General features: G+C 31.7%; 1 protein-coding gene across 4 annotated transcripts in view; it reads right to left on the minus strand.

Annotated features, from left to right (window-relative positions):
* The window catches only part of UGGT2 (UDP-glucose glycoprotein glucosyltransferase 2), a 233044-nt gene that overhangs the window by 106834 nt on the left and 113597 nt on the right, over positions 1-12613 (minus strand). For all 4 annotated transcript variants that reach the window (XM_069067351.1, XM_069067350.1, XM_069067352.1 and 1 more), the window contains 7 exons: positions 10619-10783; positions 10095-10218; positions 9898-9996; positions 7310-7404; positions 3052-3258; positions 1686-1817; positions 117-244 (listed from right to left, as the gene is read on the minus strand). In XM_069067351.1, coding sequence (XP_068923452.1) covers positions 117-244; positions 1686-1817; positions 3052-3258; positions 7310-7404; positions 9898-9996; positions 10095-10218; positions 10619-10783 — 950 coding nt within the window. The remainder of the gene's footprint in view (positions 1-116; positions 245-1685; positions 1818-3051; positions 3259-7309; positions 7405-9897; positions 9997-10094; positions 10219-10618; positions 10784-12613) is intronic.

A 12613-nucleotide genomic window follows, 5' to 3' on the forward strand; every position in this document is an offset into this window, starting at 1 on the left:
TTTAGTAGAAATAACAACCTGGTATGCAATAAAGAGCTATATCTTTATAGAGAAGGCATTAGATATAGAGGATCAAATTTAAAATAATTTTGGTCTAATATGATAAAAATGTTTACCGTTTGGGGTTGATTTCTGTATCCTTAATAATGGTTTTAATCTTCTTTGCTGAGTTAATTAATGTTATTTTTTCCAATAACTGAAAATCTTCTGCATGTAAATAATTTTCACCCAGAGGTCCTAGGATCTTGAAGAAAAAGAATTCTTTTTTACCTTTCCTATTCAACAATACATTTTTAAAAAACATTCTTCATTTTAGCATCAAGGAATTTTTGTAGTATGTTAAAAGTTTGGCTTTGAAAACAGCTTTAACCACGACTATTAATTTTACCAAATACTAATTCCAATGTAAGGAAGAAATACTTTCTTTGGTATTATACATCCCAAAGAATATTTTCAAAAACCATAAAGGCTATGACTAAATAAGGTAGTAGAGTATTACTCCAAGCTGAGTAGTCTTATTTATAAATCATAAATATTGATGTTTTAAATTTCTTACCCAAAGGTCTTTTAATTAAAACTAGAAACAACATAAAAATGCTATCCATATTTTAAAAATATTTTGAATTTATTTTTTCTTCTTCATCCATGAAAAAACTCTCATTACATTACTATAGAGATGGGTAAGATAGGAAATGAACTACTGAATAAAAGACCCATAGGAAAACCACAGACCCAAACTTTGCTACAGGAATATTCATCAATCTTCATTTAAAAGTTACTATATGAATTGTGGGAATAAAGAAGCTCCCTAGGTTAGTTTTATCATCATTTTAAATTAACCCAACTTAATGCCAGAAGTAATCTTGTCTCTGAGAAATTATTAAATAATTTCTATATTTAAAAGATAGTGGTGTTTTACAACAGTAAGAATAAAAAACCTGTCATATGCTAAATACCTAATTTTCAAGGGTTATAGGATGCTCCTGGCTGAAGTATTTTACCACTTGCTACTTGGTAGCAAGTTGAAGCCTTCCACTTCATTCTACTCAAGCGACTCAGCTATAGCAGACTGGATTTGGATAGGGGATACTATGTTAAGAACTTGTGCCTAGTTGCTTTTCCCATATTTATTTTCTTCAGTTTCCTCTCCACCTAGAATTATTAATGTTTGAATACAAATGCAATGGCTCCACTATCCTTGGTGGTAAGAAAAGAGTTTGCTATTTAAATCTTTATAGATCTTTTCTGTCTTTTATCTATTTGCTGCCTACCTTTCAGTTTTTATTTTTAAATATTCTCAGGATAACTTTGTTTGATTGGATTTCTTGACAATTTTAACAAAATTAATCAAAATTATCTATCGCTTATCATGCAAAATTCATAAACAGTGCCAATTCTCTATAGAGAAGGAAAAGCAAATTAATCCTTCCTTAAATTCTGCTACTCTTTGAGAAGCATTTTGTTACAGAAAGTGGCACTATCAGTTTCATTGCTTAGTTTATAATACTTCACACCCCAAAATTCATATAAAAGTGTTGTTGATTATTTAACATGTAGCAAATTGTATGTAAGGATGCAGGCAGAAAAAAAGATTCAGTACAATTAACGAGTTCTAAAATTTATAATATAAACCAAAAGTCTATAGTTTCACTTTGAAAAAAAAATCAAGTATTGTAACTACTTACCCTCCCATTGCTAATAATAGTCCTTTCCCCCGGAGGCAGTTTGAGGACTTCTTGACAGAACAATTTGTGGGTTTGGAAAACATTCATTCCAATGGTATTATACTTCTTTACAAAAGCATTCTCAGCCATTCCCTTAAGCAGAAGCCAAGAATAATGAAACTAATAAGAGACCATTCCAAAAATCAAAGAACAAAATTTTCCCTAAAAAATTTAGGTACCGCTGTTTTCCCACATAGATCATTTACCATTATAAAAAATGATAAAGTTAGTTACTGACTTTTAAAAGTTAGAGCCTATAAACTTATCATTATGAAAGGTCTTAGTTATTAATAAATTTTAAACCAAAGAACTTATATAGGATTTGATGCTTTGAGTGTAAAGTTTGTACTTTTTAATCATTCAAGTATTGTGTTTGAATTAAAACTGCTTTTCTATCACATCAATTTCAAAAGCAGATTTTCGTTTCAGAGATTCAGTTATTTGATTTCTAAGATAATAGATCTCTTTCATGATAATGCTCTTAGGTAGAATGTTCTAGTCAATGGAAAGAACACTGAACTTAGAGTAGGAAGACAGTTTTAAAACTTATTAGCTATGTGGCATTGAGGTTAATACTACATACAGACACTTCTCAGATAAAGTGAATAATGCTTTACCCAGTCTCAGTGACTTTCCAATACCTTTGGAAATAGTTGTATATACTTTAATCTAGAAACTGTGCCCTCTATTTCCAGAGACTAGTAGATCATTCCAATTACTCCACCAAATATTATAATTGGCATAGGAAGAACATAAAGACATAACATAACCTGGAACTGTTAAATACATTGTTAGAGGTGCTATAATCTTCTATCCTAGATTAAGCTATGATTCAAGCATATTCTCATGACATAGTCTAAGAACCAAGTGTTTTAATTCGACCAGTGTGTGACATTTGAGAAGCTCAATGAAGGAACTTCAGGCTCCTGAACCACAGGGACAGACTGGAGTAGCTATTCTTCACCCCATTGATCCACTTCAATTAAGTAATTGTAAACATTCTATATATAGTCAATTCCCACCCTTTGCCTCCAAAATTTCCCCTTTAGTTTCTATTTCAATGAGGACACTATCAATTTTGCTGAACATGCAAAGAGGCAACAATTAGATATCAAAGGTCTCATTCCTGAAAGAACTTTAATCAAATGTTCATGTACAATAGCAATTTAACTTTTAAGTGATTAGGCTGCATGTGGCATTTAAAAAAAATTGATCATGCTTATTTGTTAATACTTCCTAATAAAATAATATGATAAAAGTTCACCGACTTACAGATATAAAATTATTATTGGGCATTTATGTTTATCATATGTAAGCAGTTACTGACCGGAAGAAGTAATGTCTTTATTTTTACTCCACTGTGTAAGGCTTTAGCAGTTTCTTCTTTTGCCAGTTTATTAAGGAAGCTTCTTAAATAGCTATTTTCCTGTGTAAGAAAAGCTGCCAAAATTCCTCTAGAAATAACTGTGTTTGCTTCATTTATTTTTGATGTAGGATTATAAATAACTCCCAACCGAGTATGAATACTTGTTTTCTGTTAAACAACAAAAAAATTACACAACCTTTTATAAATATAAATTCTTTAATCTATCTGCTAGTTAGATCTTCATAGAATAATAGAATTTCTTTGGCTTTTATTTATAAATGTTATAATTTCATTCAAAAACTAAAATACAATTTTGTTAGGGGAAAAAGTGACTGATTTTCAGTTACAGAGACTTAGCTACTTCATTACAATGTGCTGATCAAAGGAAATTTTGGAGGAGAAAAGGAAGCATTTTAACTATTGGGAACACAGAAGAAGACTTTTATTGCTATTTATCACAGGGAACATAATTTCCTTAGGTATTAAACAAATTTTAATTTTGCAATTTTTTTTAAGCAACTGGGGTTAAGTAACTTGCTCAAGGTTACATGGCCAGGTGTTTCTGGGTGGGTGCTGAGTGTCTGAGCCCAGGATTTGATCTCCAGGTCATCCCGACACTGGAGCCAGTGCTCTTACTCGTTGTGCTACCTGGCCACCCCATAATTTTGCAATTTTCAACAAAAACATTCAAATATAAAAGCAAAATGAAAAAAAATGATCATATGTAAATCCATATATTTCATTATTTATAATTAGTTTTAAAAGTACCTAGTAACTTGAACCAAATAATTCACAAAGGCATTTTGTTTATTTCTGCGTCTTCTCTGTTTTTATCCTGTATATTTTTTCATTATTTTCATTACTGATATTCCATGTTTGGGAGAAGGATGCATATAGTGGTTCTGACTTCTTCATTCTACACAGCTTCATAGATATATTCCTATATTTCTATGTATTCATCATAATTGTCATTTCTTATGATGCGAGAATATTCTAATCATCATCCTCTTAAGTCACCCTGGTTCACAATCTTGAAGTCACTGATTCCTTCTTCTTCATAATTAATAAGCTAATTACTGTTGATAAACTACCTCTAAAATATCTCTTGCCTCTGGTTCCCTCTCTCTCTGCCCACACAGCTTCTCTGTTTTGAATATTACCTTTCACATCAACTATTGCAATAGCCACAAAATTGGTCTCATTACTTCCAGTCTTTTCTGTCTCCAATCCATCCTCCACATAGATACTGATACAGATACACATATAGATCTTAAAGATAATGCAAGAATACAGATTTTCAAAGATAAGCTATCCTTTTCTCCTTTTTCTACTGGCTTTTGTAACCAATTCATTGTCCACTTCCAGTCCCTTTCCATGCTCAAAAATCTTCATTGCTTCCCTATTTCCTCTAGGATAAAAGACAAGATCCTAAGCCTGGCATTTTAATCCTTCCACAACTGATTCCCTCTTCCCTTCCCATTTTCTATTCCAGTTGGTCTCTTTATTTTAGGCAAACTTGCTGGTTAGTTGTTTCCTGTATATTACAGTGTTCCTTATGATTTGCATAGGCTGTTGTCTCCCCATACCTGGAATGGACACATCCTCACTGACACCTTGTTGAATCCCAATATCTGAGAGGTTTTTATTTTTTTTACAATTGGTATCTTTGACACTTTTCCTACCTCAGACACCTTGATGATGAATTCTTGGACTATGGCAACACATGAAACAAAGAAAATACAAAGTATTGCTGCATCTCTTTTCAAAAAGACTTCAATCACATCCATCCACTGTATAGTAAATAGCACACTTATTATCAGTTTCTAATTTTATCACCATTACCTACCTGTCAAATGTGCTGGATAAAAAACTGTGTCTCTGGTTTGTTTTAATTTGCATTTATCCAAATATTAAAGACTGAATGATATTTTTAGGTGGTTATTGATAATACCTTTGACTTCTCATTCATACAGGAATGGAAAGTAGTGAGTGCTGAACTAAAGTTACAGGATCTTAGTTCAAATACTAGCTCTTCTATTTACTACATTTATGAACTTGAAAAAATCACCTAAACTTTCTGGTCCTCAGTTCATTCATCTATAAAATGAGTGAGTTGGATTAGTGAAACTCTATGGACTATAAGTTTTATATCTATGATCTTACTTTTTTAAATCTAGAGATTTTGGATGACAGATGTCTGTAAGAAATTTACAGGAAAGCTTCTTCCACAACCTATGTGTTTTTAAAATTCTAGATGCAAAACCTTAGTTTTTTACACATTCAAATTCATCTATTATGCCTACTATAAATTATCCTATTTGTTGAATTGATGAGAACTTTCTTTTCCTAATTTTGATAACTATAACATTTCATTTTTCAGGTCTCTAAATTATTTATAAGATTGATGCACTTGGAATTTATTAAAATAAATGATATGAGATATAAAACTAATCCCATTTATATAGCTACTTTCAGTCTACTTTAAGTTTTGAAAAGAGGAATTTCCCTATTTCCTAGGGTCAATCAATTCCAAATACTAGAATATGGCTGTGTTCCTTTTGAATTTATTAAAGCTTTTTATATAATTATGATTCTACTACTATTCATATTTCTGAAGTCCATAATTATTTTCAATATTCTATCATACTTTTCAACTGTGGTGTTGTGCAGTTTAAGTGTACTTTATTAGGTTCTGGGGTACTGTAAAACTTTTTGCATAAAACTAAAAGCGTACAAACATCCAGAAAAATATGAATAAAGAACATTCATACTTCTGTTGGCTATTATGAGGGAGAGCCTTTAGTTTCTCAGATGGCAAATTATCATGAGTTTCTACTGAAGTCTGAACAGAAATTTAATTTTTGTAGTAGATTCTATGTTTACCTGACCTTTACTTTTTTTTTTTTTAAAGCATAGGCCTGCAGACCATTAAGAATTGTCTACATGTTCTCTGAATTGGTCTGACACTAAATATAATATCTAAATACCAGGATTATATTTATTAATATTTCAAAAATAACATATTAATTCTTGTTAGTTAGCATAAGCAAAAATTCAAGGATAAATTTAATTTTTTACATTGTAGGTCTATAATAGAGGAGAGATTTTTTTTTCAGTCAACAAGCATTTATTTTTTCAATTTAATATTTCATTTCCCAATTATATGCAAAAACCATTTTAAAAATTCATTTTTTAAAAATTTAAGTTCCAAATTCTCTGCCTCCTTTTCTCCCCTCCTTTATTCTTGAGAAGCCTAACAATTTGATATATATGTTATACATGTACAGTTATGCAAAATACATTACTGTATTAGTCATATGTTATAGGTTTTCAATATCTATCATATTATACCTTCATTATTTTCTAGGCTAAACTTTCCAGTTTCTTCAATTGCTTGTCATATATCCACAGTTATATTCCTTTCACAGTTCTAATCACCCTCTTCTGGATGGGCTCCAGCTTGTGAATGTCCTTTCTAAAATTCAGCACTTTGAACTGATAATAGTATTCTGTGTATTTCTTCAAATCCCATACATGTAAAGCTTTTTTTTTTTTAAGAAAAAATCCAAGTGTAGAACTTTGCCTTCACCCCTTTTCAATTTAATCTTACTAGATTTGGCCTATCCTTCTAGCCTGTCACAATCTTTTTGGCTCCTGTCTCTGTCTGCAATCTGATGCATCATTTATTCCTCCTAGCTTTATAACATCTACAAGTTTGACAAGCATGCCATTGGTAAAAACCAATTCCCCCCCCTCCCAAAACCCAACCCTGAATATACCTCAGATACCTCAAATAAACCAAAACATCTCTTCTAGTCGATAATGATGCTTTGAGTTCAGTCTACCAGTTCCAAATCCACCTAAGTATACTACCTAAATCCACCTTAATCTAGCCTTTATCACTCCCTCTTTTCACAAGTTCAACATGAATTATTTTTTTAACTAATTTTTTTCTGAAATCTAGGTATATTATGTTTGTAGCATTCTCTCAACCTACCATTGTGGTTCCCATCTTAAAAAAAGAAATGAATTTAGTCTTACATGATCTGTTTTGGATGAAGCCATGCTGCTTTCATTACTTGAGTCTTTTTAGAACTATGCTCTAACCAATTAAATTTAAATCCTAAAATGTTAAAAGATAGAGCAGAACAAAGCATACATGTTTTGTGTTAGTTGAAACACACTAAAAGTTTCATACTGTGAATATCTAGAAACTCACCATGTGCTTCAAAGCATTTAATAGTAGTTTTCTCCCAGATGGCTTGTCAAAATCAGCAATAACCCAAATGGTGACTGCAGAAATTACATCTTTATCTGAAAGTTACAAATAACTTAATAAAAATGCTTTTAGAGTAAAGTTTAAAGTAGATGATATTTTCCAGAAAATATAATTGGAAAAAATGGTTCTATATTTACAAAAAATTTTAAAACTCAGGTCTAAAACAAGTGATTTTGCTTTAAAAATTTTTATGTATGCTTTATAATTTTTATAACAATTATTCATTTCACAAGATTTATGATGAAATAAATAGATACCAAAAAGACTCAGTTTCTAAGGAAATATCAGTGATATGCTTTTAACAATGAAGAAAATTTTCATATTGGGCTTATGACATGTTTCTAGGGGCTGTAAAACTAAATTGCCTTCCACCAGCATTCTTAGCCAAAGCCCAGGTATTTCCTGTATGCTTGTATGACAGTACAACAACCAAAGCTTCTCAATGTCATATATAGTGGTATTGTGCAACAATATTTAGTTAGCTTTTAAATAATATTTTGTCATTGAATATGTTTTGCAATAGATTTATCCTGCCTTGAAGCTAGGATGTAATGGCACAACAAAATTTTTGGCTCAACAAAACTGGCATGGCATCTTTCTGAAAGGAACACAGCAAGTGGAAGTTAGTACCAAAGAAATGAACACGACTTTTAAAGTTGAATAGGGAAGAAAAATAATTTTTTCAACTGCACAATTGTTTTATAAGTTCTATTGTGGAATCTATGAGTAATCACCACAGCATAAACAGTATTATTTTAATCTTTTCCATGTGGGACATGGAAGGAAATACCCATGGCAGTATTCTTAACATAATTACAAGGATTCCAAAAGCCTGTTTCAACCCTTTCCTTACACCCAAAGTTGTGGCCCATTATTAACAAGGACCTTTATCACCAAGATCCTCACATCATTAAAATACTCTCTTGGCAGTCGTGTACTTATTCACTGAAATATTCCATGGCTTCCTGTGAAAATGGGGCCCTTAATAAGAGCCAGATTAATAGAGTTGTTAGACATGATGTCCTCCAATTTAATGAACTCCCCAACTACATTATTTTATACCAAGGAAACAATCTGCATTTCATTTCCAGAAGAAACTCTTCTTCACTCTTCAAGTTAAGATTCATTTATCTAAAGGAGATTATTACACATTTATAGCTAAACAGAATGGAAACACTATATGCTATACATACATACATACATACATACATATATAGTATAGTGATCCTTTGTGTTACACTACCTATTACTCTACATATGTACTCAACGCTACCATTCACTCAACATCATATACTCTCCCTATACAAATTATGAATAATAACCTGAGTATTTCCCTTCATGTCCCACACTAATCACAGCTATAAAATATGTAGGTGAGATTTAACCAACACAGATGGAAGAGAAAAAAAAGGAGAGACATCTCTTTCCCTTCCTTACCTAAAATCTTTGCTACATACACAAAGGTACCACTTAAGAGTGGAAGACAGATATATATAGAAATTTTATATGGGTTTCAGGCCCATATGAATATATCTTGGGAGTTAGGATAAGATCATGCAACTATGGGCACTGGTAGGGCTAAAAGACTTTGGTATAGTGCAAATAAGGAAAGAAATGACAAAAGCATCTCTTCTATATAGAGAGATCTCTCTTCCTGTAATTTCCACCTAAAGGATCTAGTTCTGTGTTGTGAAATAATAAAGAAGTTAAATTCTTCTTTCACATGACAAGTCCTTAAGATATTTGAAGATAGTTATCATGTTCTCAGCTTTAGTCTTCTCTACTCAAGGTTTTACCATTTTTTTTCAAATGTTCAAGTATTATGGTTTCCAGAATTTTAACTATCTTGTTTGTCCTTCTCTAGATAGACTCTACTTGGTCAAGATTCCTTTTAAAATGTAGCAAGCAAACCTAAACACAAAACTCCAAATATGATTTGACTAGTGCAGAATACAGTGATAAAACTACCTTCCTTGATCTAGGTTTGATAATATTTTAGAATGAGATTTGTGATCTCATTGATGTGTATTATCCAATGAAGCATACAAAAATCTATCACTGTCTGTCTATTCTGTGTGACTCTTTTCTGTCCTCTCAGAAATTTGTTGAGTTCGAGTAAAGGGAACCTAATATCCAGGGGTGAGCAGGGTGTCTTCCTTTAATTCTCTTGATTGCACAAGAATGCCAGTTAAGCACCTAGGTTGTCCACTGGCTATCCTTACTCTCAAATTCTATGGATAAGATTAGTCTTAAAAGAAAAATTTTAAGTGGAAAAAGATGCCACTTATTGATAAAAAGCTCCATTAGCACTCATTACTAAGCTATGGTAGGAAGAAAGAGGTTATTGTTCTTGCTTTACAGAAAAGCCCCAGAGCTTTTTTTTGTCCTGAGTTAATACTTAAAACTTTCAATAAAGCCAAGACTTTCAAGTCAAAATACCCAGGATAAAAATGTGCTACACAAATCCCTTTTAGAAAAGTTACAATTTTTTTGCTATGTTATTATAACTTTGGACACAAACATATTACCTTTTCTGGATAAATAATACATGTTCTCTGCAATTATGGCACTCTTGTCTTGTGAATCCAAGAAGGAGAAAGTAGAGAAATCTTCAATATCAACAGTCACTGAAAAATTTTATATTATATTAAAATTAGTAAAAATCATATGCAATATTAGCGTAGGTGAGAAGTGTTAATAGCAAAAACATTAACAATGGTTTTACCTGATGTAGATATTAAATTAAGGTATTGTCTTTTGTTTCCCAAAACTATAGGATTCATACGAGGTACTATATTATCCCGATCCATGAGAAAATTTGTCACGTCCATCTCATCATTTAACAAGCCCTGTAATAAATTTTTTCTTATTTAAATAACTTTAAGTATACACATAAGAAATCTTCTAGAATTGAAAACTATAGTGCATATAAATACAATTTATATGATAATGTTTAGCATAAGCATTTTAAAACTGCACATAAAAAATTAATGAATGTGCATCACAGATGTGATCTTAGAATTTTCAATAGAAATATGATTTTTTCCTTCATTAAATCAATCTTAAATATGACTATGTAGCCCACAAAATCTTAAAGTTAAATTAATAAAATATATTGACTTTTAAATCAATATTGAATCATTAAAGATAAACATTAGTTTTAAATATGTATGAAATACTTTGTTATTAAATATTATTAATATAATAATTTGCTTTCATCTTATGTTTCTTCAGAAATTCTAAACATACCATAAAAACTGCCCTTTGCAAGAATCCAGCTGTATTCATGATCCTTTGAAGAATGATTTTATCTAATTCTTTGGAATTCATTTCTTCCCTGGTAAAGGGTTCACCATTAAATAATGCTTGAGGCAAAGGACCCAGTCCAGTCTTTTTATAAAAGGTCGCTCCAGCCTATTCAAGATTATAAGAAAATTAAATAGATTATGGTTAACTATAAAGAAATAGCTACTAATAAGAAATAGAAAATACTAAGAACTTAATACAGTTTGGAACATTTTTAGAAGTTATAAAGATTATTTAAAATCTGATCATTTTGGCCTGATTTTTCCAGTTTTTTTTAAAAAAGATAATCTAAATAATTTTACAAACATTTAAAAAACATTTACACACATTTAAAAACATTACATAATGATGCTTCAAAATATAACAGTCACATAAAAAAGAATTCTTGAAATATGAATTTTCCAGATAGACCATATAGCAACACTCCAAAATATTTTTGACTTCATCAGTATGGGAGTTCTCTTTAAAATGCTCTTTATTGTCCACCTGCATTACCTGTCCTAGATGTGTCTCCTGATAGTTTAGCTTAGTGTGTAATTTTTATTCACTTCATTTTTCTTAAGTCAAAATGCTAAAATTATTTTCTAAAAAAATTAACCATTTTTGGTTCCAAGATTTTTGGGCAATTGGGGTTAAGTAACTTGCCCAAGGTTACATGGCTAGTATTTTTGTGGGGGTGTTAGGTGTCTCAGGCCGGAACCGAACTTGGGTCCTTCTGACTCCAGGGCCAGTGCTTTACTCACTGCACCACCTAGCCGCCTTGGTTCCAAGATTTTACAAATATTTAATTTCATTTAGATGACTTAGGATTTGTCTTATACTAAGTGGTCTCAAACAGTTACACTTTGATAGTTTTTTAGTCTGTTTTCTTAATGTTATGATTTCAACTCTATACTGCCAATTGTCATGTCTTCCTGTTATTAGTCCTGTTGTCTTTAATCTATTCTATTTCTTGCATAATTGTTGAGTGAGTGTAGTTCCAATTTTCCTATGAATTAGGGTAAATTGATTTCATGAACAATATTTGCCACTGCAAGGCATTTTTCACTTATTCCTAGCTATACTGCTGAAATCTTATGATGTTATTTTATATGCTAGCATCTATCTTAAAGGACTTAAATTGCTTTACAAATATTAGTTCATTAAAGCTAATGACATTCTTTAAAACTCTAATTATGTGGAGATAATTATGGGAGGCTGTCTTTTTCATAGTCATTTCCAGCAAGATTCTTACCAGAATCTTCCTTAGTAGGCTGATTCTTCACCTGAAAGATGGCCATCCACCTGAGAGCCTGTATGGCTTCAGAAAGAGTCAAGGAATAGTCGATATGGTGTTTACTGCCCAACAATTCAAGGAGAAATGCCAGGTCTGTGTGCAATAGAGGTCTGCGTGCAATGTTCATCGATCTGACCAAGGTCTATGCTATTGTCAGTTGTGAGGGCTTGTGGAAGATTATGACAAAATTTAATTGACCAGAGAAGTTCATCAGTATTATATACCACGTGCTTTCCTAGTCACCAGTCGAGTAAAGCAGGGCTGTGTGCTAGCTTTCATGCTTCTTAGCATGATGTTTTTAGCAATGTTGTTAGATGCCCTCACCGAGGACATAAATGGTATCAAGATCAGCTACCATACTGGTGATACATTACTTAACTTGAAAAGGCTATAAGACAAGATGAAAGTGGAGGGTGGGTTGGTGTACAACTTTTTGTTCACAGATGAATACTGTTGATAAGTTCATTTACCTTGGCAGTATACTTTCCAGGGATGTACACAAAGATGATGCATGCACTGCCAAAGCTAACTAAGTGTATGGGAGGCTATTGAGGAAAGTGGAAGAGAGAAGAGGTATTGTTCTGCCTAGCAAAATGAAAGTCTACAGAGCTATTGTGTTGACCTTATTGTTGTATACCTGTGAAACCTGGACAGTCTACCAG

The sequence above is a fragment of the Petaurus breviceps genome, unplaced genomic scaffold, assembly GCF_028583685.1.
Source record: "Petaurus breviceps papuanus isolate PSGF00001 unplaced genomic scaffold, PetGlider_PUasm1.0 90743, whole genome shotgun sequence".
NCBI classification, from domain to species: domain Eukaryota; kingdom Metazoa; phylum Chordata; class Mammalia; order Diprotodontia; family Petauridae; genus Petaurus; species Petaurus breviceps.